General features: G+C 62.5%; 1 protein-coding gene across 1 annotated transcript in view; it reads left to right on the top strand.

Moving 5' to 3' along the window:
* LOC140391348 (dynein heavy chain domain-containing protein 1-like) overlaps positions 1 to 27986 on the top strand; it is a 479751-nt gene that overhangs the window by 29436 nt on the left and 422329 nt on the right. Inside the window, exon 3 of the mRNA XM_072475926.1 lies at positions 27713 to 27899. Coding sequence (XP_072332027.1) covers positions 27713 to 27899 — 187 coding nt within the window. The remainder of the gene's footprint in view (positions 1 to 27712; positions 27900 to 27986) is intronic.

The raw sequence follows: 27986 nt of genomic DNA on the forward strand, positions 1-27986 counted from the left end.
CCCCCAGAATCCCCCACCCCCAGAATCCCCCACCCCCAGAATCCCCCACCCCCAGAATCCCCCACCCCTAGAATATCCCCCCCTAGAATCCAGGCCCTAGAATCCCGGACCTATTATCCCAGCCCTAGAATCCACCCCCCCCCGCCTAGAATCCCACCCGTAGAATCCCGCCCCTAGAATCCCACCCCTAAAATCCCCCCCCCCCCCCCAGAATATCCCCCCTCCCTAGAATCCTGGCCCTAGAATCCCGGCCCTAGAATCCCAGCCCGAGAACCCCGGCCCGAGAATCCCGGCCCGAGAATCCCCCCCCCCCCCACCCCCAGAATCTCCCCCCCCCCCCCCCCCCAGAATATCCCCCCTCCCTAGAATCCCGGCCCCAGAATCCCAGCCCTAGAATCCCGGCCCGAGAATCCCGGCCCGAGAATCCCGGCCCGAGAATCCCGGCCCGAGAATCCCGGCCCGAGAATCCCACCCCTAAAATCCCCCCCCCCCCGCCCCCCCAGAATATCCCCCCTCCCTAGAATCCCGGCCCTAGAATCCCAGCCCTAGAATCCCGGCCCGAGAACCCCGGCCCGAGAATCCCGGCCCGAGAATCCCGCCCCCCCCCCCCAGAATCTCCCCCCCCCCCCCCTCTCCTAGAATGCCATTCCTAGAATCCCGGCCCGAGAATCCCACCCCCAGAATCCCCCACCCCCAGAATCCCCCACCCCCAGAATCCCCCACCCCCAGAATCCCCCACCCCCAGAATCCCCCACCCCCAGAATCCCCCACCCCCAGAATCCCCCACCCCCCCCCTCCTAGAATCCCGGCCCGAGAATCCCGGCCCAGAATCCCACTCCTAGAATCCCACTCCTAGAATCTCAGCCCTAGAATCACATTCCTCGAATCCCGGCCCGAGAATCCTGGCCTGAGAATCCCGGCCCGACAATCCCCCCCCCCCCTAGGATCCCGGCCCTAGAAGCCCGGCCCTAGAAGCCCGGCCCTAGAATCCCACTCCTAGAATCCCACTCCTAGAATCCCACTCCTAGAATCCCACTCCTAGAATCCCGGCCCTAGAATCCCGGCCCTAGAATCCCGGCCCTAGAATCCCGGCCCTAGAATCCCGGCCCTAGAATCCCGGCCCTCGTATCCGGCCCCAGAATCCCACTCCTAGAATCCCACTCCTAGAATCACACTCCTAGAATCACACTCCTAGAATCTCAGCCCTAGAATCCCGCCCGTAGAATCCCGCACCTAGAATCCCGCACCTAGAATCCCGCCCCTAGAATCCCCCCCCCTAGATTCTCCCCTCCCCCCCCCAATCCCGCCCCTAGAATTCCCCCCCTAGATTCTCCCCCCCGGCCCTAGAAGCCCGGCCGTAGAATACCACCCCTAGAATCCCACCCCTCGAACCCCACCCCTAGAATCCCGGCCCCCTAGAATCCCGGCCCCCTAGAATCCCGGCCCCCTAGAATCCCGGCCCCCGAGAATCCCGGCCCCCGAGAATCCCGGCCCCCGAGAATCCCGGCCCCCGAGAATCCCGGCCCCCGAGAATCCCGGCCCCCGAGAATCCCGGCCCCCGAGAATCCCGGCCCCCGAGAATCCCGGCCCCCGAGAATCCCGGCCCCCGAGAATCCCGGCCCCCTAGAATCCCGGCCCCCGAGAATCCCGCCCCCCTAGAATCCCGCCCCCCTAGAATCCCGCCCCCCTAGAATCCCGCCCCCCCTAGGAACCCGCCCCCCTAGGAACCCGGCCTCAGAATCCCGGCCTCAGAATCCCAGCCCTAGAAACCCAGCCCTAGAATCCCGGCCCAGAACCCCACTCCTAGAATCCCGGCCCCAGAATCCCAGCCTTAGAATCTCGGCCCTAGAATCCCACTCCTAGAATCCTGGCCGTAGAATCCCGGCCCGAGAATCCCGGCCCGAGAATCACTGCCCTAGACTCCCGGCCCTAGAATCCGGCCCAAGAATCCCACTCCTAGAATCCCGGCCCTAGAATCCCATTCCTAGAATCCCATTCCTAGAATCCCGGCCCGAGAATCCCGGCCCGAGAATCCCGGCCCGAGAATCCCGGCCCGAGAATCCCGGCCCGAGAAACCCCCCCCCTCGGACCCCCCGCCAAGAATCCCGGCCCTAGACTCCCGGCCCTAGAATCCCGGCCCTAGACTCCCGGCCCTAGACTCCCGGCCCTGGAGTCCCGGCCCTAGAATCCCGGCCCTAGAATCCCGCCCGTAGAATCCCACACCGAGAATCCCCCCCCCCCCAGAATCCCGGCCCTAGAATCCCACACCTAGAATCCCACACCTAGAATCCCACACCTAGAATCCCCCCCCCCCAGAATCCCGGCTCTAGAATCCCCCCCCCCCCAGAATCCCGGCTTTAGAACCCCATTCCTAGAATCCCGGCCCTAGAACCCCGGCCCGAGAATCCCGGCCCTAGAATCCCGGCCCTAGAATCCCACACCTAGAATCCCACACCTAGAATCCCACACCTAGAATCCCACACCTAGAATCCCACACCTAGAATCCCACACCTAGAATCCCACACCTAGAATCCCACACCTAGAATCCCACACCTAGAATCCCACACCTAGAATCCCACACCTAGAATCCCACACCTAGAATCCCACACCTAGAATCCCACACCTAGAATCCCACACCTAGAATCCCACACCTAGAATCCCACACCTAGAATCCCACACCTAGAATCCCACCCCGAGAATCCCGGCCCGAGAATCCCGGCCCGAGAATCCCGGCCCGAGAATCCCGGCCCGAGAACCCCGGCCCTAGAACCCCGGCCCTAGAACCCCGGCCCTAGAGCCCCGGCCCAAGAATCCCGGCCCTAGAATCCCACTTCTAGAATCCCACTCCTAGAATCCCGGCCCTAGAATCCCGGCCCGAGAATCCCGGCCCGAGAATCCCGGCCCGAGAATCCCGGCCCGAGAATCCCGGCCCTAGAATCCCGGCCCTAGAATCACGGCCCTAGAATCCCGCCCCCTAGAATCCCGCCCCCTAGAATCCCGGGCCTAGAATCCCGGCCCTAGAATCCCAGCCCTAGAATCCCGGCCCAGAATCCCACTCCTAGTATCCCGGGACTAGAATCCCGGCCCTAGAATCCCGGCCCTAGAATCCCGGCCCTAGAATCCCGGCCCTAGAATCCCGGCCCTAGAATCCCGGCCCTAGAATCCCGGCCCTAGAATCCCGGCCCTAGAATCCCGGCCCTAGAATCCCGGCCCTAGAATCCCGGCCCTAGAATCCCGGCCCTAGAATCCCGGCCCTAGAATCCCGGCCCTAGAATCCCGGCCCGAGAATCACGGCCCTAGAATCCCGGCCCTAGAATCACGGCCCTAGAATCACGGCCCTAGAATCACGGCCCTAGAATCACGGCCCTAGAATCACGGCCCTAGAATCCCACTCCTAGTATCCCACTCCTAGTATCCCACTCCTAGAATCCCGGCCTTAGAATCTCGGCCCTAGAATCCAACTCCTAGAATCCTGGCCCTAGAATCCCGGACCGAGAATCCCGGCCCGAGAATCACTGCCCTAGACTCCCGGGCCTAGAATCCCGGGCCTAGAATCCCAGCCCTAGAATCCCGGCCCAGAGTCACATTCCTAGAATCCCGGCCCAGAATCCCACTCCTAGAATCCCAATCCTAGAATCCCGGCCCTAGAATCCCGGCCCTAGAATCCCGGCCCTAGAATCCCGGCCCTAGAATCCCGGCCCTAGAATCCCGGCCCTAGAATCCCGGCCCTAGAATCCCGGCCCTAGAATATCGGCCCTAGAATCCCACTCCTAGATTTCCGGCCCTAGAATTCCACCGAGAATCCTGGCCCGAAAATCCCGGCCCGAGAATCCCGGCCCGAGAATCCCGGCCCGAGAATCCCGGCCCGAGAATCCCGGCCCTAGAATCCCCCGCCCTAGAGTCGCAGCCCTAAACTCCCGGGCCTAGAATCCTGGCCCTAGAAATCCAGCCCTAGAATCCCACTCCTAGAATCCCACTCCTAGAATCCCACTCCTAGAATCCCACTCCTAGAATCCCACTCCTAGAATCCCACTCCTAGAATCCCACTCCTAGAATCCCACTCCTAGAATCCTGGGACTAGAATCACGGCCCTAGAATCCCTGCCCTAGAATCCAACTCCTAGAATCCCACTCGTAGAATCCCAGCCCTCGTATCCCACTCCTAGAATCCCAGCCCTAGAATCCCATTCCTAGAATCCCGGCCCTAGAATCCCGCCCGTAGAATCCCGCCCGTAGAATCCCGCCCGTAGAATCCCTCCCGTAGAATCCCTCCCCCTCGATTCTCCCCCCCCCCCTAGAATCCCGGCCCAAGAAACCCCGCCTTAGGATCCCGGCCCTAGAATCCCGGCCCAGAATCCTACTCCTACAATCCCAGCCCTCGAATCCCGGCCCTCGAATCCCGGCCCTCGAATCCCGGCCCTCGAATCCCGGCCCTCGAATCCCGGCCCTCGAATCCCGGCCCTCGAATCCCGGCCCTCGAATCCCGGCCCTCGAATCCCGCCCCACAATCCCGCTCCTAGAATCACACTCCTAGAATCACACTCCTAGAATCCCCGCTCCTAGAATCCCGCCCCTAGAATCCCGCCCCTAGAATACCCCCCCCTAGAATCACCCCCCCTAGAATCACCCCCCCTAGAATCACCCCCCCCCCCAGAATCCCGGCACTAGAATCCCACCCCTAGAATCCCGCCCCCCTAGAATCCCGCCCCCCTAGAATCCCGCCCCCCTAGAATCCCGCCCCCCTAGAATCCCGCCCCCCTAGAATCCCGCCCCCCTAGAATCCCGCTCCCCTAGAATCTCGCCCCCCCCGTATCCCGGCCCTAGGAACCCGGCCCGAGAATCCCGGCCCGAGAATCCCGGCCCGAGAATCCCGGCCCGAGAATCCCGGCCCGAGAATCCCGGCCCGAGAATCCCGGCCCGAGAATCCCACTCCCAGAATCCCACTCCCAGAATCCCACTCCCAGAATCCCACTCCCAGAATCCCACTCCCAGAATCCCACTCCCAGAATCCCACTCCCAGAATCCCACTCCCAGAATCCCACTCCCAGAATCCCACTCCCAGAATCCCACTCCCAGAATCCCAGCCCTAGAAGCCCACTCCTAGAATCCCACTCCTAGAATCCCACTCCTAGAATCCCACTCCTAGAATCCCACTCCTAGAATCCCACTCCTAGAATCCCAGCCCTAGAATCCCAGCCCTAGAACATCCCCCCCCTAGAATCCCGGCCCTAGAATCCCGGCCCTAGAAACCCGGCCCTAGAAACCCGGCCCTAGAATCTCGGCCCTAGAATCTCGGCCCTAGAATCTCGGCCCTCGAATCCCACTCCTAGAATCCCCGCTCCTAGAATCCCGCCCGTAGAATCCCGCATCTAGAATCCCGCCCGTAGATTCTCCCCCCCCCCCCCCAATCCCGCCCCTAGAACCCCATTCCTAGAAGCCCGGCCGTAGAATCCCACCCCTAGAATCCCACCCCTAGAATCCCACCCCTAGAATCCCACCCCTAGAATCCCGCCCCCCTAGAATCCCGCCCGCCTAGAATCCCGCCCGCCTAGAATCCCGCCCCCCTAGAATCCCGCCCCCCTAGAATCCCGCCCCCCTAGAATCTCCCCCCCTCGTATCCCGGCCCAAGGAACCCAGCGTTAGAATCCCGGCCCTAGAATCCCGGCCCTAGAATCCCACTCCTAGAATCCCACTCCTAGAATCCCACTCCTAGAATCCCACTCCTAGAATCCCACTCCTAGAATCCCACTCCTAGAATCCCACTCCTAGAATCCCGGCCCTAGAATCCCGGCCCTAGAATCCCGGCCCTAGAATCCCGGCCCTAGAATCCCGGCCCTAGAATCCCGGCCCTAGTATCTCCCCCCCTAGAATCCCGGCCCTAGAATCCCGGCCCTAGAAACCCAGTCCTAGAATCCCGGCCCTAGTATCCGACCCCAGAATCCCACTCCTAGAATCCCCGCACCTAGAATCCCGCCCGTAGAATCCCGCACCTAGAATCCCGCCCCTAGAATCCCGCCCCTAGAATCCCGCCCCTAGAATCCCGCCCCTAGAATCCCGCCCCCTAGATTCTCCCCCCCCCCAATCCCGCCCCTAGAATCCCCCCCCTAGATTCTCCCCCCCCCCCAGAATCCCGGCCCTAGAACCCCATTCCTAGAAGCCCAGCCGTAGAATCCCACCCCTAGAATCCCACCCCGAGAATCCCACCCCGAGAATCCCACCCCGAGAATCCCACCCCGAGAATCCCACCCCGAGAATCCCACCCCGAGAATCCCACCCCGAGAATCCCACTCCGAGAATCCCACTCCGAGAATCCCACTCCTAGAATCCCGCCCCTAGAATCCCGCCCCTAGAATCCCGCCCCCCTAGAATCCCGCCCCCCTAGAATCCCGCCCCCCTAGAATCCCGCCCCCCTAGAATCCCGCCCCCCTAGAATCCCGCCCCCCTAGAATCCCGCCCCCCTAGAATCCACCCCCCCTAGAATCCACCCCCCCTAGAATCTCCACCCCCTAGAATCTCCCCCCCCTCGTATCCCGGCCCTAGGAACCCAGCCTTAGAATCCCGGCCCTAGAATCCCGGCCCAGAATCCCGGCCCAGAATCCCGGCCCTAGAATCCCGGCCCTGGAATCCCGGCCCTGGAATCACGGCCCGAGAATCACGGCCCGAGAACCACGGCCCGAGAACCACGGCCCGAGAATCCCGGCCCGAGAATCCCGGCCCGAGAATCCCGGCCCGAGAATCCCGGCCCGAGAATCCCGGCTCGAGAATCCCGGCCCGAGAATCCCGGCCCGAGAATCCCGGCCCGAGAATCCCGGCCCGAGAATCCCGGCCCTAGAATCCCGGCCCTAGAATCCCGCCCCCTAGAATCCCGGGCCTAGAATCCCGGCCCTAGAATCCCGCCCCCTAGAATCCCGGCCCTAGAAACCCGGCCCTAGAAACCCGGCCCTAGAAACCCGGCCCTAGAATCCCGGCCCTAGAATCCCGGCCCTAGAATCCCACTCCGAGAATCCCACTCCGAGAATCCCACTCCGAGAATCCCACTCCGAGAATCCCACTCCGAGAATCCCACTCCGAGAATCCCACTCCTACAATCCCAGCCCTAGAATCCCAGCCCTAGAATCCCACTCCTAGAATCCCGGCCCTAGAGTCCCGGCCCTAGAATCCCACTCCGAGAATCCCGGCCCGAGAATCCCGGCCCTAGAATCCCGGCCCTAGAATCCCGGCCCTAGAATCCCGGCCCTAGAATCCCGGCCCTAGAATCCCGGCCCTAGAATCCCGCCCCCTAGAATCCCGGGCCTAGAATCCCGGCCCTAGAAACCCGGCCCGAGAATCCCACTCCGAGAATCCCACTCCGAGAATCCCACTCCGAGAATCCCACTCCGAGAATCCCACTCCGAGAATCCCACTCCGAGAATCCCACTCCGAGAATCCCACTCCTAGAATCCCACTCCTAGAATCCCACTCCTAGAATCCCTGCCCGAGAATCCCGTCCCTAGAATTCCGCCCCTAGAATCCCCCCCCCACCCAGAATCCCGGCTTTAGAATCCCACTCCTACAATCCCAGCCCTAGAATCCCACTCCTAGAATCCCGGCCCTAGAAACCCAGCCCTAGAAACCCAGCCCTAGAAACCCAGCCCTAGAATCCCGGCCCAGAATCCCACTCCTAGTATCCCACTCCTAGAATCCTGGGACTAGAATCCCGGCCCTAGAATCCCGGCCCTAGAATCCCGGCCCTAGAATCCCGGCCCTAGAATCCCGGCCCTAGAATCCCGGCCCTAGAATCCCGCCCCCTAGAATCCCGGCCCTAGAAACCCAGCCCTAGAATCCCGGCCCAGAATCCCACTCCTAGTATCCCACTCCTAGATTCCCGGCCTTAGAATCTCGGCCCAAGAATCCAACTCCTAGAATCCTGGCCCTAGAATCCCGGACCGAGAATCCCGGCCCGAGAATCACTGCCCTAGACTCCCGGGCCTAGAATCCCGGGCCTAGAATCCCAGCCCTAGAATCCCGGCCCAGAGTCCCATTCCTAGAATCCCGGCCCAGAATCCCACTCCTAGAATCCCAATCCTAGAATCCCGGCCCTAGAATCCCGGCCCTAGAATCCCGGCCCTAGAATCCCGGCCCTAGAATCCCGGCCCTAGAATATCGGCCCTAGAATATCGGCCCTAGAATATCGGCCCTAGAATCCCACTCCTAGATTCCCGGCCCTAGAATTCCACCGAGAATCCCGGGCCGAGAATCCCGGCCCTAGAATCCCCCGCCCTAGAGTCGCAGCCCTAAACTCCCGGGCCTAGAATCCTGGCCCTAGAAATCCAGCCCTAGAATCCCACTCCGAGAATCCCACTCCTAGAATCCCACTCCTAGAATCCCACTCCTAGAATCCCACTCCTAGAATCCCACTCCTAGAATCCTGGGACTAGAATCACGGCCCTAGAATCCAACTCCTAGAATCCCAGCCCTAGAATCCCATTCCTAGAATCCCGCCCCCCTAGAATCCCGCCCCCCTAGAATCCCGCCCCCCTAGAATCCCGCCCCCCTAGAATCTCTCCCCCCCCGTATCCCGGCCCTAGGAACCCAGCCCGAGAATCCCGGCCCGAGAATCCCGGCCCGAGAATCCCGGCCCGAGAATCCCGGCCCGAGAATCCCGGCCCGAGAATCCCGGCCCGAGAATCCCGGCCCGAGAATCCCACTCCCAGAATCCCACTCCCAGAATCCCACTCCCAGAATCCCACTCCCAGAATCCCACTCCCAGAAGCCCACTCCCAGAAGCCCACTCCCAGAAGCCCACTCCTAGAAGCCCACTCCTAGAAGCCCACTCCTAGAATCCCAGCCCTAGAATCCCAGCCCTAGAACATCCCCCCCCTAGAATCCCGGCCCTAGAGACCCTGTCCTAGAATCCCGGCCCTAGTATCCGGCCCCAGAATCCCACTCCTAGAATCCCACTCCTAGAATCCCACTCCTAGAATCCCACTCCTAGAATCCCACTCCTAGAATCCCACTCCTAGAATCCCACTCCTAGAATCCCACTCCTAGAATCCCAGCCCTAGAATCCCGGCCCTAGAATCCCGGCCCTAGAATCTCGGCCCTAGAATCTCGGCCCTAGAATCTCGGCCCTAGAATCCCACTCCTAGAATCCCCGCTCCTAGAATCCCGCCCGTAGAATCCCGCACCTAGAATCCCGCCCGTAGATTCTCCCCCCCCCCCCAATCCCGCCCCTAGAACCCCATTCCTAGAAGCCCGGCCGTAGAATCCCACCCCTAGAATCCCACCCCTAGAATCCCACCCCTAGAACCCCATTCCTAGAATCCCGCCCCCCTAGAATCCCGCCCCCCTAGAATCCCGCCCCCCTAGAATCCGGCCCCCCTAGAATCTCCCCCCCCTAGAATCTCCCCCCCCTCGTATCCCGGCCCAAGGAACCCAGCGTTAGAATCCCGGCCCTAGAATCCCGGCCCTAGAATCCCACTCCTAGAATCCCACTCCTAGAATCCCACTCCTAGAATCCCACTCCTAGAATCCCACTCCTAGAATCCCACTCCTAGAATCCCACTCCTAGAATCCCACTCCTAGAATCCCACTCCTAGAATCCCGGCCCTAGAATCCCGGCCCTAGTATCTCCCCCCCCTAGAATCCCGGCCCTAGAAACCCAGTCCTAGAATCCCGGCCCTAGTATCCGACCCCAGACTCCCACTCCTAGAATCCCGCCCGTAGAATCCCGCACCTAGAATCCCGCCCCTAGAATCCCGCCCCTAGAATCCCGCCCCCTAGATTCTCCCCCCCCCCCAATCCCGCCCCTAGAACCCTCCCCCTAGATTCTCCCCCCCCCCCAGAATCCCGGCCCTAGAACCCCATTCCTAGAAGCCCAGCCGTAGAATCCCACCCCTAGAATCCCACCCCTAGAATCCCACCCCTAGAATCCCACCCCTAGAATCCCACCCCGAGAATCCCACCCCGAGAATCCCACCCCGAGAATCCCACCCCGAGAATCCCACCCCGAGAATCCCACCCCGAGAATCCCACCCCGAGAATCCCACTCCGAGAATCCCACTCCGAGAATCCCACTCCTAGAACCCTGGCCCTAGAATCCCGCCCCTAGAATCCCTCCCCCCTAGAATCCCGCCCCCCTAGAATCCCGCCCCCCTAGAATCCCGCCCCCCTAGAATCCCGCCCCCCTAGAATCCCGCCCCCCTAGAATCCCGCCCCCCTAGAATCCCGCCCCCCTAGAATCCCGCCCCCCTAGAATCCACCCCCCCTAGAATCTCCCCCCCCTCGTATCCCGGCCCTAGGAACCCAGCCTTAGAATCCCGGCCCTGGAATCCCGGCCCTGGAATCCCGGCCCTGGAATCCCGGCCCTGGAATCCCGGCCCTGGAATCCCGGCCCGGGAATCACGGCCCGGGAATCACGGCCCGGGAATCACGGCCCGGGAATCACGGCCCGAGAATCACGGCCCGAGAATCACGGCCCGAGAATCACGGCCCGAGAATCACGGCCCGAGAATCACGGCCCGAGAATCACGGCCCGAGAACCACGGCCCGAGAAACCCGGCCCGAGAATCCCGCTCCTACAATCCCAGCCCTAGAATCCCACTCCTAGAATCCCGGCCCTAGAGTCCCGGCCCTAGAATCCCGCTCCTAGAATCCCGCCCCTAGAATCCCGCCCCTAGAATCCCGCCCCTAGAATCCCGCCCCTAGAATCCCGCCCCTAGAATCCCGCCCCTAGAATCCCGCCCCTAGAATCCCGCCCCTAGAATCCCGCCCCTAGAATCCCCCCCCCCCACCCAGAATCCCGGCTTTAGAACCCCTTTCCTAGAATCCCCCTCCTCAAACCCCGCCCCCTCAAACCCCGCCCCCTCAAACCCCGCCCCCTCAGACCAAAGCCCCGAGAATCCAAGCCCCAAGAATCCAAGCCCCGAGAATCCAAGCCCCGAGAATCCCTGCCCCGAGAATCCCACTCCTAGAATCCCACTCCTAGAATCCCACTCCTAGAATCCCACTCCTAGAATCCCACTCCTAGAATCCCACTCCTAGAATCCCACTCCTAGAATCCCGGCCTTAGAATCTCGGCTCTAGAATCCCACTCCTAGAATCCCAGCCCGAGTATCCCGGCCTTAGAATCTCGGTCTAGAATCCCACTCCCAGAATCCCAGCCCGAGAATCTCTGCCCTAGAATCCCGGCCCTAGAATCCCGGGCCTAGAATCCCGGCCCTAGAATCCCGGCCCTAGAATCCCGGCCCTAGAATCCCGGCCCAGAGTCTCACTCCTAGAATCCCACTCCTCGAATCCCGGCCCTAGAATCCCGGCCCTAGAATCCCGGCCCTAGAATCCCGGCCCTAGAATCCCGGCCCTAGAATCCCGGCCCTAGAATCCCGGCCCTAGAATCCCGGCCCTAGAATCCCGGCCCAGAGTCCCACTCCTAGAATCCCACTCCTAGAATCCCACGCCTAGAATCCCACGCCTAGAATCCCACTCCTAGAATCCCACGCCTAGAATCCCACGCCTAGAATCCCACGCCTAGAATCCCATTCCTAAAATCCCGGCCCGAGAATCCCCCCCCCCAGAATCCCCCCCCCCCCCCGCCACCTCCTAGAATCCCACTCCCAGGAATCCCACTCCCAGGAACCCCGGCCCCTCAGAACCCCGGCCCCTCAGAACCCCGGCCCCTCAGAACCCCGGCCCAGAGTCCCACTCCTAGAATCCCAGCCATAGTGTCCCACTCCTAGAATCCCATTCTTGGAATCCCGCCCCTAGAAACCCCCCCCCAGAATCCCCCACCCCTAGAATCTCCCCCCCCCACTAGAATCCCGGCCCTAGAATCCCGGCCCTAGAATCCCGGCCCTAGAATCCCGGCCCTAGAATCCCGGCCCTAGAATCCCGGCCCTAGAATCCCACTCCTCGAATCCCGGCCCTAGAATCCCGGCCCGAGAATCCCGATCCGAGAATCCCGGCCCGAGAATCCCGGCCCGAGAATCCCACTCCTAGAATCCCGGCCCGAGAATCCCGGCCCGAGAATCCCGGCCCTAGTATCCCAGCCCTACTATCCCACTCCCAGAATCCCACTCCCAGAATCCCACTCCCAGAATCCCGGCCCCAGAATCCCGGCCCCAGAATCCCGGCCCCAGAATCCCGGCCCCAGAATCCCGGCCCCAGAATCCCGGCCCCAGAATCCCGGCCCCAGAATCCCGGCCCCAGAATCCCGGCCCCAGAATCCCGGCCCCAGAATCCCGGCCCCAGAATCCCGGCCCCAGAATCCCGGCCCCAGAATCCCGGCCCCAGAATCCCGGCCCCAGAATCCCGGCCCCAGAATCCCGGCCCCAGAATCCCGGCCCCAGAATCCCGGCCCGAGAATCCCGGCCCGAGAATCCCGGCCCGAGAATCCCGGCCCGAGAATCCCGGCCCGAGAATCCCGACCCGAGAATCCCGTCCCGAGAATCCCGGCCCCAGAATCCCGGCCCCAGAATCCCGGCCCCAGAATCCCGGCCCTAGAGTCCCGGCCCAGAGTCCCACTCCTAGAATCCCAGCCATAGTGTCCCACTCCTAGAATCCCGGCCCGAGAATCCCGGACCTAGAATCCCGGACCTAGAATCTCGGCCCTAGAATCCCATTCCTAGAATCCCGGCCCGAGAATCCCGCCCCTAGAATCCCGCCCCTAGAATCCCCCCCCCCTAGAGTGTACCCCCCCCCCCCCCCCCGCCCTAGAATCCCGGCCCTAGAATCCCGGCCCTAGAATCCCGGCCCGAGAATCCCGGCCCGAGAATCCCGGCCCGAGAATCCCACTCCTAGAATCCCACTCCTAGAATCCCACTCCTAGAATCCCACTCCTAGACTCCAGGCCCGAGAATCCCGGCCCGAGAATCCCGGCCCGAGAATCCCGGCCCGAGAATCCCGGCCCGAGAATCCCGGCCCTAGACTCCCGGCCCTAGAATCCCGGCCCAGAGTCCCACTCCTAGAATCCCACTCCTAGAATCCCAGCCCTAGTTTCCCACACCGAGAATCCAGGCCGTAGAATCCCTGCCCTAGAATCCCATTCTTGGAATCCCGCCCCTAGAAACCCCCCCCCCCAGAATCCCCCACCCCTAGAATCTCCCCCCCCCCACTAGAATCCCGGCCCTAGAATCCCAGCCCTAGAATCCCGGCCCTAGAATCCGGGCCCAGAGTCCCACTCCTAGAATCCCAGCCCTAGTTACCCACTCCGAGAATCCCGGCCCTGGAATCCCGGCCCGGAATCCCACTCCTAGAACCCCACTCCTAGAATCCCGGCCCGAGAATCCCGGCCCGAGAATCCCGGCCCGAGAATCCCGGCCCGAGAATCCCGGCTCTAGAATCCCGGCCCTAGAATCCCACCCCTTGAATCCCAGCCATAGTATCCCACTCCTAGAAACCCTGCCCTAGAAACCCTGCCTTAGAATCCCGGCCCTCGAAACCCACTCCTAGAATCCCACCCCTTGAATCCCAGCCATAGTATCCCACTCCTAGAATCCCGGCCCTAGAATCCCGGCCCTAGAATCCCGGCCCTAGAATCCCGGCCCGAGAATCCCGGCCCGAGAATCCCGGCCCGAGAATCCCGGCCCGAGAGTCCCCCCCCTAGAATCCCAGGCCTAGACTCCCGGCCTTAGAATCTCGGCCCTAGAATCCCGCCCCCTAGAATCTTCCCCCCCCCCCCCCCCCCCCAACTAGAATCCCGGCCCTAGAATCCGGGCCCAGAGTCCCACTCCTAGATTCCCACTCCTAGAATCCCAGCCCTAGTTTCCCACTCCGAGAATCCCGGCCCCAGAATCCCACTCCTAGAATCCCACTCCTAGAATCCCCCCCCTAGAATCCCGGCCCTAGAATCCCGGCCCTAGAATCCCACTCCTAGAATCCCCCCCCTAGAATCCCCCCCCCTAGAATCCCCCCCCCCTAGAATCCCCCCCCCCCTAGAATCCCCCCCCCTAGAATCCCCCCCCCCCTAGAATCCCCCCCCCCCTAGAATCCCCCCCCCCCTAGAATCCCCCCCCCCAGAGTCCTCCCCCCCCCCCAGAATCCTCCCCCCCCTAGAATCTTACCCCCCGCCCACTAGAATCCCGGCCCGAGAATCCCGGCCCGAGAATCCCGGCCCTAGAATCCCCCCCCCCCCCCCCCCACCCCCCCTAGAATCCCAGCCCTAGACTCCCGGGCCTAGAATCTCGGCCCTAGAAACCAAGCCCTAGAATCCCAGCCCAGAATCCCACTCCTAGAATCCCACTCCTAGAATCCCACTCCTAGAATCCCACTCCTAGAATCCCACTCCTAGAATCCCACTCCTAGAATCCCGGCCCAAGAATCCCGGCCCAAGAATCCCGGCCCTAGAATCCCGGCCCTAGACTCCCAGGCCGAGAATGCCGGCCCGAGAATGCCGGCCCGAGAATGCCGGCCCGAGAATGCCGGCCCGAAAATGCCGGCCCGAGAATGCCGGCCCGAGAATGCCGGCCCGAGAATGCCGGCCCGAGAATGCCGGCCCGAGAATCCCGGCCCTAGAATCCCGGCCCTAGAATCCCACTCCTAGACTCCCGGCCCGAGAAACCCAGCCCCAGAATCCCACTCCTAGAATCCCACTCCTAGACTCCCGGCCACAGAATCCCGGCCACAGAATCCCGGCCACAGAATCCCGGCCACAGAATCCCGGCCACAGAATCCCACTCCTAGAACCTCGACCATAGAATCCCCCACCTAGAATCCCCCCCCCCCACCCCCCCGAGAATCTCCCCCCTAGAATCCCAGCCCTAGACTCCCGGGCCTAGAATCCCGGCCCTAGAATCCCGGCCCTAGAATCCCACTCCTAGAATCCCACTCCTAGAATCCCACTCCTAGAATCACAGCCCTAGTATCCCACTCCTGGAATCCCGGCCCTGGAATCCCGGCCCTGGAATCCCGGCCCTGGAATCCCGGCCCTGGAATCCCGGCCTTGGAATCTCGGCCCTGGAATCCCGGCCCTGGAATCCCGGCCCGGGAATCCCGGCCCGGGAATCCCGGCCCTAGAATCCCGGCCCTAGAATCCCACCCCTAGAATCCCACCCCTAGAATTCCCCCCCCCCCCTAGAATCTACCCCCCCCCCCCCGCCCTAGAATCCCGGCCCTAGAATCCCACTCCTAGACTCCCGGCCCGAGAAACCCAGCCCCAGAATCCCACTCCTAGAATCCCACTCCTAGACTCCCGGCCACAGAATCCCGGCCACAGAATCCCGGCCACAGAATCCCACTCCTAGAACCTCGACCATAGAATCCCCCACCTAGAATCCCCCCCCCCCACCCCCCCGAGAATCTCCCCCCTAGAATCCCAGCCCTAGACTCCCGGGCCTAGAATCCCGGCCCTAGAATCCCGGCCCTAGAATCCCACTCCTAGAATCCCACTCCTAGAATCCCACTCCTAGAATCCCACTCCTAGAATCCCACTCCTAGAATCACAGCCCTAGTATCCCACTCCTGGAATCCCGGCCCTGGAATCCCGGCCCTGGAATCCCGGCCCTGGAATCCCGGCCTTGGAATCTCGGCCCTGGAATCCCGGCCCTGGAATCCCGGCCCGGGAATCCCGGCCCGAGAATCCCGGCCCTAGAATCCCGGCCCTAGAATCCCACCCCTAGAATCCCACCCCTAGAATTCCCCCCCCCCCCTAGAATCTACCCCCCCCCCCCCCCCGCCCTAGAATCCCACTCCTAGAATCCCACTCCTAGAATCCCGGCCCGAGAATACAGGCCCCAGAATCCCGGCCCCAGAATCCCGGCCCCAGAATCCCGGCCCGAGAATCCCGGCCCGAGAATCCCACTCCTAGAATCCCACTCCTAGAATCCCGGCCCTAGTGTCCCACTCCTCGAATCCCGGCCCTCGAATCCCGGCCCTCGAATCCCGGCCCTCGAACCCCGGCCCTCGAATTTACCCCCCGAGAATTTACCCCCCGAGAATTTACCCCCCGAGAATTTACCCCCCTCCCCACCCCCCCCCCCCGGCCCTAGAATCCCGGCCCGAGAATCCCGGCCCGAGAATCCCGGCCCGAGAATCCCGGCCCGAGAATCCCCGCCTAGAATCCCAGCACTAGACTCCCGGCCCTAGAATCCGGCCCTAGAATCCCACTCCTAGAATCTCGGCCCGAGAATCCCACTCCTAGAATCCCGGCCCGAGAATCCCGGCCCTAGAATCCCGGCCCTGGAATCCCGGCCCTGGAATCCCGGCCCAGAGTCCCACTCCTAGAATCCCGGCCCTAGAATCCCACTCCTAGAATCCCGGCCCTAGTGTCCCAGCCCTAGTGTCCCAGCCCTAGAACCCCGGCCCTAGAATCCGCCCCCCCCCTAGAATCTACCCCCCTCCCCCCGCCCTACAATCCCGCCCCTCGAATCCCGCCCCTCGAATCCCGCCCCTCGAATCCCGCCCCTCGAATCCCGCCCCTCGAATCCCGCCCCTCGAATCCCGCCCCTCGAATCCCGCCCCTCGAATCCCATTCCTAGAATCCCGCCCCTCGAATCCCCCCCCCTAGAATTTACCCCCCCTAGAATTTACCCCCCCTAGAATTTACCCCCCCTAGAATTTACCCCCCTCCCCCCCCCCCCCCCCGCACTACAATCCCGGCCCTAGAATCCCGGCCCTAGAATCCCGGCCCTAGAATCCCGGCCCTAGAATCCCGGCCCTAGAATCCCACTCCTAGAATCCCAGCCCTAGTTACCCACTCCGAGAATCCCGGCCCTGGAATCCCGGCCCAGAATCCCACTCCTAGAACCCCACTCCTAGAATCCCGACCCGAGAATCCCGGCCCGAGAATCCCGGCCCGAGAATCCCGGCCCGAGAATCCCGGCCCGAGAATCCCGGCTCTAGAATCCCGGCCCTAGAATCCCACCCCTTGAATCCCAGCCATAGTATCCCACTCCTAGAAACCCTGCCCTAGAAACCCTGCCTTAGAATCCCGGCCCTCGAAACCCACTCCTAGAATCCCACCCCTTGAATCCCAGCCATAGTATCCCACTCCTAGAATCCCGGCCCTAGAATCCCGGCCCTAGAATCCCGGCCCTAGAATCCCGGCCCTAGAATCCAGGCCCGAGAATCCCGGCCCGAGAATCCCGGCCCGAGAGTCCCCCCCCTAGAATCCCAGGCCTAGACTCCCGGCCTTAGAATCTCGGCCCTAGAATCCCGCCCCCTAGAATCTTCCCCCCCCCCCCCCCAACTAGAATCCCAGCCCTAGAATCCCGGCCCTAGAATCCGGGCCCAGAGTCCCACTCCTAGATTCCCACTCCTAGAATCCCAGCCCTAGTTTCCCACTCCGAGAATCCCGGCCCCAGAATCCCACTCCTAGAATCCCACTCCTAGAATCGCCCCCCTAGAATCCCGGCCCTAGAATCCCGGCCCTAGAATCCCGGCCCTAGAATCCCGGCCCGAGAATCCCACTCCTAGAATCCCACTCCTAGAATCCCACTCCTAGAATCCCCCCCCCTAGAATCCCCCCCCCCCCTAGAATCCCCCCCCCCCCTAGAATCCCCCCCCCCCTAGAATCCCCCCCCCCCTAGAATCCCCCCCCCCCTAGAATCCCCCCCCCTTAGAATCCCCCCCCCCTAGAATCCCCCCCCCCTAGAATCCCCCCCCCCTAGAATCCCCCCCCCCTAGAATCCCCCCCCCCAGAGTCCCCCCCCCTAGAGTCCTCCCCCCCCCCCAGAATCCCCCCCCCCCTAGAATTCCCCCCCCCTAGAATCTTACCCCCCGCCCACTAGAATCCCGGCCCGAGAATCCCGGCCCGATAATCCCGGCCCTAGAATCCCCCCCCCCCCCCACCCCCCCTAGAATCCCAGCCCTAGACTCCCGGGCCTAGAATCTCGGCCCTAGAAACCAAGCCCTAGAATCCCAGCCCAGAATCCCACTCCTAGAATCCCACTCCTAGAATCCCACTCCTAGAATCCCACTCCTAGAATCCCGGCCCAAGAATCCCGGCCCTAGAATCCCGGCCCTAGAATCCCGGCCCTAGACTCCCAGGCCGAGAATGCCGGCCCGAGAATGCCGGCCCGAGAATGCCGGCCCGAGAATGCCGGCCCGAGAATGCCGGCCCGAGAATGCCGGCCCGAGAATGCCGGCCCTAGAATCCCGGCCCTAGAATCCCGGCCCTAGAATCCCGGCCCTAGAATCCCGGCCCTAGAATCCCGGCCCTAGAATCTCGGCCCTAGAATCCCACTCCTAGACTCCCGGCCCTAGAAACCCAGCCCCAGAATCCCACTCCTAGAATCCCACTCCTAGACTCCTGGCCACAGAATCCCGGCCACAGAATCCCGGCCACAGAAACCCGGCCACAGAATCCCGGCCACAGAATCCCGGCCACAGAATCCCACTCCTAGAATCTCGACCATAGAATCCCCCACCTAGAATCCCCCCCCCCACCCCCCCGAGAATCTCCCCCCTAGAATCTCCCCCCTAGAATCCCGGCCCTAGACTCCCGGCCCTAGACTCCCGGCCCTAGAATCCCGGCCCTAGAATCCCGGCCCGAGAATGCCGGCCCGAGAATGCCGGCCCGAGAATGCCGGCCCGAGAATGCCGGCCCGAGAATGCCCCACCTAGAATCCCCCCCCCCACCCCCTCGAGAATCTCCCCCCTAGAATCCCACTCCTAGAATCCCACTCCTAGAATCCCACTCCTAGAATCCCACTCCTAGAATCACAGCCCTAGTATCCCACTCCTAGAATCCCGGCCCTGGAATCCCGGCCCTGGAATCCCGGCCCTGGAATCCCGGCCCTGGAATCCCGGCCCTGGAATCCCGGCCCTGGAATCCCGGCCTTGGAATCTCGGCCCTGGAATCCCGGCCCGAGAATCCCGGCCCGAGAATCCCGGCCCGAGAATCCCGGCCCGAGAATCCCGGCCCGAGAATCCCGGCCCTAGAATCCCACCCCTAGAATTCCCCCCCCCCCCCCTAGAATCTACCCCCCCCCCCGCCCTAGAATCCCACTCCTAGAATCCCGGCCCGAGAATACAGGCCCCAGAATCCCGGCCCCAGAATCCCGGCCCGAGAATCCCGGCCCAGAGTCCCACTCCTAGAATCCCACTCCTAGAATCCCGGCCCTAGTGTCCCACTCCTCGAATCCCAGCCCTCGAATCCCGGCCCTCGAATCCCGGCCCTCGAATCCCGGCCCTCGAATCCCGGCCCTCGAATCCCGGCCCTCGAATCCCGGCCCTCGAACCCCGGCCCTCGAATTTACCCCCCGAGAATTTACCCCCCGAGAATTTACCCCCGTAGTATTTAACCCCCTCCCCCTCCCCCTCCCCCCCCCCCCCCCCCCGGCCCTAGAATCCCGGCCCGAGAATCCCGGCCCGAGAATCCCGGCCCGAGAATCCCGGCCCGAGAATCCCAGCACTAGACTCCCGGCCCTAGAATCCGGCCCTAGAATCCCACTCCTAGAATCTCGGCCCGAGAATCCCACTCCTAGAATCCCGGCCCGAGAATCCCGGCCCTAGAATCCCGGCCCTAGAATCCCGGCCCTAGAATCCCAGCCCTAGAATCCCAGCCCTAGAATCCCGGCCCAGAGTCCCACTCCTAGAATCCCGGCCCTAGAATCCCACTCCTAGAATCCCGGCCCTAGTGTCCCAGCCCTAGTGTCCCAGCCCTAGAACCCCGGCCCTAGAATCCGCCCCCCCCCTAGAATCTACCCCCCTCCCCCCCGCCCTACAATCCCGCCCCTCGAATCCCGCCCCTCGAATCCCGCCCCTCGAATCCCGCCCCTCGAATCCCGCCCCTCGAATCCCGCCCCTCGAATCCCGCCCCTCGAATCCCGCCCCTCGAATCCCGCCCCTCGAATCCCGCCCCTCGAATCCCGCCCCTCGAATCCCGCCCCTCGAATCCCGCCCCTCGAATCCCATCCCTCGAATCCCATCCCTCGAATCCCCCCCCCTAGAATTTACCCCCCCTAGAATTTACCCCCCCTAGAATTTACCCCCCCTAGAATTTACCCCCCCTAGAATTTACCCCCCCTAGAATTTACCCCCCCTAGAATTTACCCCCCTCCCCCCCCCCCCCCCCCCGCACTACAATCCCGGCCCTAGAATCCCGGCCCTAGAATCCCGGCCCTAGAGTCCCGGCCCTAGAGTCCCGGCCCTAGAGTCCCGGCCCTAGAGTCCCGGCCCTAGAGTCCCGGCCCTAGAGTCCCGGCCCTAGAATCCCGCCTCTAGAATCCCGCCTCTAGAATCCCGCCTCTAGAATCCCGCCTCTAGAATCCCACCCCTAGAATCCACCCCCCTAGAATTTACCCCCCTCCCCCCCCCCCCCCCCCCCGCACTACAATCCCGGCCCTAGAATCCCGGTCCTAGAAACCCTGCCTTAGAATCCCGGCCCTAGAATCCCACTCCTAGATTCCCGGCCCTAGAATCCAGGCCCTAGAATCCAGGCCCTAGAATCCAGGCCCGAGAATCCAGGCCCGAGAATCCAGGCCCGAGAATCCAGGCCCGAGAATCCAGGCCCGAGAATCCAGGCCCGAAAATCCAGGCCCGAGAATCCAGGCCCGAGAATCCCGGCCCGAGAATCCCGGCCCGAGAATCCCGGCCCGAGAATCCCGGCCCGAGAATCCCGGCCCGAGAATCCCGGCCCGAGAATCCCGGCCCGAGAATCCCGGCCCGAGAATCCAGGCCCGAGAATCCCGGCCCGAGAATCCCGGCCCGAGAATCCCGGCCCGAGAATCCCGGCCCTAGAATCCAGGCCCTAGAATCCCGGCCCGAGAATCCCGGCCCGAGAATCCCGGCCCGAGAATCCCGGCCCGAGAATCCCGGCCCGAGAATCCCGGCCCGAGAATCCCGGCCCGAGAATCCCGGCCCGAGAATCCCGGCCCTAGAATCCCGGCCCTAGAATCCCGGCCCTAGAATCCCGGCCCTAGAATCCCGGCCCTAGAATCCGGGCCCAGAGTCCCACTCCTAGAATCCCAGCCCTAGTTACCCACTCCGAGAATCCCGGCCCTGGAATCCCGGCCCAGAATCCCACTCCTAGAACCCCACTCCTAGAATCCCGGCCCGAGAATCCCGGCCCGAGAATCCCGGCCCGAGAATCCCGGCCCGAGAATCCCGGCCCGAGAATCCCGGCCCGAGAATCCCGGCCCGAGAATCCAGGCCCGAGAATCCCGGCTCTAGAATCCCAGCCATAGTATCCCAGCCATAGTATCCCAGCCATAGTATCCCACTCCTAGAAACCCTGCCCTAGAAACCCTGCCTTAGAATCCCGGCCCTCGAAACCCACTCCTAGAATCCCACCCCTTGAATCCCAGCCATAGTATCCCACTCCTAGAATCCCGGCCCTAGAATCCCGGCCCTAGAATCCCGGCCCTAGAATCCCGGCCCTAGAATCCCGGCCCGAGAATCCCGGCCCGAGAATCCCGGCCCGAGAATCCCGGCCCGAGAATCCCGGCCCGAGAGTCCCCCCCCTAGAATCCCAGGCCTAGACTCCCGGCCTTAGAATCTCGGCCCTAGAATCCCGCCCCCTAGAATCTTCCCCCCCCCCCCCCCCAACTAGAATCCCAGCCCTAGAATCCCGGCCCTAGAATCCGGGCCCAGAGTCCCACTCCTAGATTCCCACTCCTAGAATCCCAGCCCTAGTTTCCCACTCCGAGAATCCCGGCCCCAGAATCCCACTCCTAGAATCCCACTCCTAGAATCCCCCCCCTAGAATCCCGGCCCTAGAATCCCGGCCCGAGAATCCCACTCCTAGAATCCCACTCCTAGAATCCCCCCCCCCTAGAATCCCCCCCCCCTAGAATCCCCCCCCCCTAGAATCCCCCCCCCCTAGAATCCCCCCCCCCCTAGAATCCCCCCCCCCTAGAGTCCTCCCCCCCCCCCCAGAATCCCCCCCCCCCTAGAATCCCCCCCCCCTAGAATCTTACCCCCCGCCCACTAGAATCCCGGCCCGAGAATCCCGGCCCGAGAATCCCGGCCCTAGAATCCCGGCCCTAGAATCCCCCCCCCCCCCCCACCCCCCCTAGAATCCCAGCTCTAGACTCCCTGGCCTAGAATCTCGGCCCTAGAAACCAAGCCCTAGAATCCCAGCCCAGAATCCCACTCCTAGAATCCCACTCCTAGAATCCCACTCCTAGAATCCCACTCCTAGAATCCCGGCCCAAGAATCCCGGCCCAAGAATCCCGGCCCTAGAATCCCGGCCCTAGAATCCCGGCCCTAGACTCCCAGGCCGAGAATGCCGGCCCGAGAATGCCGGCCCGAGAATGCCGGCCCGAGAATGCCGGCCCGAGAATGCCGGCCCGAGAATGCCGGCCCGAGAATCCCGGCCCGCGAATCCCGGCCCTAGAATCCCGGCCCTAGAATCCCGGCCCTAGAATCTCGGCCCTAGAATCCCACTCCTAGACTCCCGGCCCTAGAAACCCAGCCCCAGAATCCCACTCCTAGAATCCCACTCCTAGACTCCCGGCCACAGAATCCCGGCCACAGAATCCCGGCCACAGAATCCCGGCCACAGAATCCCGGCCACAGAATCCCGGCCACAGAATCCCGGCCACAGAATCCCACTCCTAGAATCTCGACCATAGAATCCCCCACCTAGAATCCCCCCCCCCCCCGAGAATCTCCCCCCTAGAATCCCAGCCCTAGACTCCCGGGCCTAGAATCCCGGCCCTAGAATCCCGGCCCTAGAATCCCGGCCCTAGAATCCCACTCCTAGAATCCCACTCCTAGAATCCCACTCCTAGAATCCCACTCCTAGAATCCCACTCCTAGAATCCCACTCCTAGAATCCCACTCCTAGAATCACAGCCCTAGTATCCCACTCCTAGAATCCCGGCCCTGGAATCCCGGCCCTGGAATCCCGGCCCTGGAATCCCGGCCCTGGAATCCCGGCCCTGGAATCCCGGCCCTGGAATCCCGGCCCGAGAATCCCGGCCCGAGAATCCCGGCCCGAGAATCCCACCCCTAGAATCCCACCCCTAGAATCCCACCCCTAGAATCCCACCCCTAGAATTCCCCCCCCCCCCCTAGAATCTACCCCCCCCCCCGCCCTAGAATCCCACTCCTAGAATCCCGGCCCGAGAATACAGGCCCCAGAATCCCGGCCCCAGAATCCCGGCCCGAGAATCCCGGCCCAGAGTCCCACTCCTAGAATCCCACTCCTAGAATCCCGGCCCTAGTGTCCCACTCCTCGAATCCCAGCCCTCGAATCCCGGCCCTCGAATCCCGGCCCTCGAATCCCGGCCCTCGAATCCCGGCCCTCGAATCCCGGCCCTCGAACCCCGGCCCTCGAATTTACCCCCCGAGAATTTACCCCCCGAGAATTTACCCCCGTAGTATTTACCCCCCTCCCCCTCCCCCCCCCCCCCCCGGCCCTAGAATCCCGGCCCGAGAATCCCGGCCCGAGAATCCCGGCCCGAGAATCCCGGCCCGAGAATCCCCGCCTAGAATCCCAGCACTAGACTCCCGGCCCTAGAATCCGGCCCTAGAATCCCACTCCTAGAATCTCGGCCCGAGAATCCCACTCCTAGAATCCCGGCCCGAGAATCCCGGCCCTAGAATCCCGGCCCTAGAATCCCAGCCCTGGAATCCCGGCCCAGAGTCCCACTCCTAGAATCCCGGCCCTAGAATCCCACTCCTAGAATCCCGGCCCTAGTGTCCCAGCCCTAGTGTCCCAGCCCTAGAACCCCGGCCCTAGAATCCGCCCCCCCCCCTAGAATCTACCCCCCTCCCCCCCGCCCTACAATCCCGCCCCTCGAATCCCGCCCCTCGAATCCCGCCCCTCGAATCCCGCCCCTCGAATCCCGCCCCTCGAATCCCGCCCCTCGAATCCCGCCCCTCGAATCCCGCCCCTCGAATCCCGCCCCTAGAATCCCCCCCCCCTAGAATTTACCCCCCCTAGAATTTACCCCCCCTAGAATTTACCCCCCTCCCCCCCCCCCCCCCCCCGCACTACAATCCCGGCCCTAGAATCCCGGCCCAGAGTCCCACTCCTAGAATCCCGGCCCTAGAGTCCCGGCCCTAGAGTCCCGCCTCTAGAATCCCGCCTCTAGAATCCCGCCTCTAGAATCCCGCCTCTAGAATCCCGCCTCTAGAATCCCGCCCCTAGAATCCCCCCCCCTAGAATTTACCCCCCCCCCCCCCCCCCCGCACTACAATCCCGGCCCTAGAATCCCGGTCCTAGAAACCCTGCCTTAGAATCCCGGCCCTAGAATCCCACTCCTAGAATCCCGGCCCTAGAATCCAGGCCGTAGAATCCAGGCCGTAGAATCCAGGCCCTAGAATCCAGGCCCGAGAATCCAGGCCCGAGAATCCCGGCCCGAGAATCCCGGCCCGAGAATCCCGGCCCGAGAATCCCGGCCCGAGAATCCCGGCCCGAGAATCCCGGCCCGAGAATCCCGGCCCGAGAATCCCGGCCCGAGAATCCCGGCCCGAGAATCCCGGCCCGAGAATCCCGGCCCGAGAATCCCGGCCCGAGAATCCAGGCCCTAGAATCCAGGCCCTAGAATCCAGGCCCGAGAATCCAGGCCCGAGAATCCAGGCCCGAGAATCCCGGCCCGAGAACCCCGGCCCGAGAACCCCGGCCCGAGAACCCCGGCCCGAGAACCCCGGCCCGAGAATCCCGGCCCGAGAATCCCACTCCTAGAATCCCGGCCCGAGAGTTCCAGCCCTAGAGTCCCAGACCTAGTGTCCCAGCCCTAGTGTCCCGCTCCTAGAGTCCCGGCCCTAGAATCCCGCCCCTAGAATCCCGCCCCTAGAATCCCGCCCCTAGAATCCCGCCCCTAGAATCCCGCCCCTAGAATCCCGCCCCTAGAATCCCCCCCCCCCCTAGAATCTACCCCCCCCTAGAATCTACCCCCCTCCCCCCCGCCCTACAATCCCGCCCCTAGAATCCCCCCCCCTAGAATCCCCCCCGCCTAGAATCCCCCCCCCTAGAATCTCCCCCCCACCCTAGAATCCCCCCCCCCTAGAATCCCCCCCCCCCTAGAATCCCCCCCCCCCCCTAGAACCCCCCCCCCCCCCCCTAGAATCCCCCCCCCCCCTAGAATCCCCCCCCCCCCCTAGAATCCCCCCCCCCCCCTAGAATCCCCCCCCCCCCCCTAGAATCCCCCCCCCCCTAGAATCCCCCCCCCCCTAGAATCCCGGCCCTAGAATCCCGGCCCTAGGATGCCGCCCCCAGAATCCCGCCCCCAGAATCCCGCCCCTAGAATCCCACTCCTAGAATCCCGGCCCTAGGATCCCGCCCCTAGAATCCCGCCCCTAGAATCCCGCCCCTAGAATCCCGCCCCTAGAATCCCGCCCCTAGAATCCCGCCCCTAGAATCCCGCCCCTAGAATCCCGCCCCTAGAATCCCGCCCCCAGAATCCCCCCCCTAGAATCTACCTCCCCCCCCGCCCTCGAATCCCGGCCCTAGAAACCCGGCCCTAGAATCCTGCCCCTAGAGTCCCCCCCCCCCCCCCTAGAATCTACCTGCCCCCCCCCCGCCCTAGAATCCCGGCCCTAGAAACCCGGCCTTAGAATCCCGGCCCTAGAATCCCGGCCCGAGAATCCCAGCCCTAGTATCCCAGCCCTAGTATCCCAGCCCTAGAATCCCAGCCCGAGAATCCCGGCCCGAGAATCCCGGCCCTAGAATCCCCCACCTAGAGTCCCGGCCCTAGAATCCCCCCCCCCCTAGAATCTCTCCCCCCTAGAGAATCCCGGCCCTAGAATCCCAGCCCAGAATCCCACTTCTAGAATCCCACTCCTAGTATCCCACTCCTCGAATCCCGGCCCGAGAATCCCGGCTCTAGGATCCCACTCCTAGAATCCCACTCCTAGAATCCCACTCCTAGAATCCCACTCCTAGAATCCCACTCCTAGAATCCCGGCCCAAGAATCCCGGCCCAAGAATCCCACTTCTCGAATCCCGGCCCTAGAATCCCGGCCCAGAATCCCACTTCTAGAAACCCAGCCTTAGAATCCCAGCCTTAGAATCCCAGCCCTAGAATCCGGCCCAGAATCCCACTTCTAGAATCCCGGCCCTAGAATCCTGGCCCTAGAATCCCATTCCTAGAATCTCCCCCCATAGAATCTCCCCCCCTGGAATCTCCCCCCCCCTATAGAAACCCAGCCTTAGAATCCCAGCCTTAGAATCCCAGCCCTAGAATCCGGCCCAGAATCCCACTTCTAGAATCCCGGCCCTAGAATCCCACTCCTAGAATCCCACTCCTAGAATCCCACTCCTAGAATCCCACTCCTAGAATCCCACTCCTGGAATCCCACTCCTGGAATCCCACTCCTGGAATCCCACTCCTGGAATCCCGGCCCTGGAATCCCGGCCCTGGAACCCCACTTCTAGAATCCCGGCCCTAGAATCCCGGCCCCAGAATCCCGGCCCCAGAATCCCGGCCCCAGAATCCCGGCCCCAGAATCCCGGCCCCAGAATCCCGGCCCCAGAATCCCGGCCCCAGAATCCCGGCCCCAGAATCCCGGCCCCAGAATCCCGGCCCCAGAATCCCACTTCTAGAATCCCGGCCCTAGAATCCCGGCCCTAGTATCCCGGCCCTAGTATCCCGGCCCAGAATCCCACTTCTAGAATCCCGGCCCTAGAATCCCGGCCCTAGAATCCCACTCCTCGTATCCCACTCCTCGTATCCCACTCCTCGTATCCCACTCCTCGTATCCCACTCCTCGTATCCCACTCCTCGTATCCCACTCCTCGTATCCCACTCCTAGAATGTGAATAGTTCTGCTGAAGGGTGACAGAATCTTGGTGTGGGTTTGCCAGCCCGCCGTGCTGCCTCCACCACGGGGATATGGCTGGCCAGCCACATGCTGAGTGACCTTTGGTGGGAAAGGAAGATCGCAGCCATTAACCCTGCTTCCTCTGCCACAAGCCCTGCATTTCCCACACTTTCTGATTTTATTTCAGATTCCCAGAATCCACAGTCTTTTGGCCGACCTTTGGCAGTTCCCATTGGTCTCCCTATTTCTCTCAATCCCACCTTCTCCCCATTTCCCTCAATCCCACCTTCTCCCCATTTCCCTCAATCCCACCTTCTCTCCATATCCCTCAATCCCACCTTCTCTGCATTTCCCTCAATCCCACCTTCTCCCCATTTCCCTCAATCCCACCTTCTCCCCATTTCCCTCAATCCCACCTTCTCTGCATTTCCCTCAATCCCACCTTCTCTCCCTATCCCTCAATCCCACCTTCTCTCCCTATCCCTCAATCCCACCTTCTCTCCATATCCCTCAATCCCACATTCTCTCCATATCCCTCAATCCCACATTCTCTCCATATCCCTCAATCCCACATTCTCCCCATATCCCTCCATCCCACCTTTTCTCCATATCCCTCAATCACACCTTCTCCCCATATCCCTCAATCCCACTTTCTCCCTATTTCTCTCAATCACACCTTCTCCCCATTTCCCTCAATCCCACTTTCTCTCCATAACCCTCAATCCTACCTTCTCCCCATTTCCCTCAATCCCACCTTCTCCCCATTTCCCTCAATCCCACCTTCTCCCCATTTCCCTCAATCCCACCTTCTCTCCATTTCTCTCAATCCCACCTTCTCTCCATATCCCTCAATCCCACCTTCTCCCCATTTCCCTCAATCCCACCTTCTCCCCATTTCTCTCAATCCCACCTTCTCCCCATATCCCTCAATCCCATTTCTCTCATCCCCACCTTCTCCCTACAATCCACAATTGGTGCTTCCACAGGAGGCTTTTGCACGATTCTGTGCCCTTTGTCTATAACTGTTGATCAAAAAGGAAATGCTGCAGAGTCTGAAGTTTAATAATAATGTGTGACTTTGCCACAGTTCCTGGCCTCAGTTTGACCAGTTTGCCAGACAAGCCTTAAGAAGCAGTGACTACAACATTCACATCCCTGCTCACGGCCTGGTCTTTGATTATTACCTCAACCCTGTCACTGGGAATCTGGAGAATCTACACAAAGACAGTGAGCCTCGAAAGATAAAGAGCCAGAATTACATCCTCACCCCTGAGGTAAGTCTGAATGGGAAGGGAGTGTGCGGGATGGATTAGAACAGATTGGTAATGATTGGCTGCTATCCAACAAGCAGCATTTAAGGG

Source organism: Scyliorhinus torazame, chromosome 15 (assembly GCF_047496885.1).
Source record: "Scyliorhinus torazame isolate Kashiwa2021f chromosome 15, sScyTor2.1, whole genome shotgun sequence".
Classification (NCBI taxonomy): Eukaryota; Metazoa; Chordata; class Chondrichthyes; order Carcharhiniformes; family Scyliorhinidae; genus Scyliorhinus; species Scyliorhinus torazame.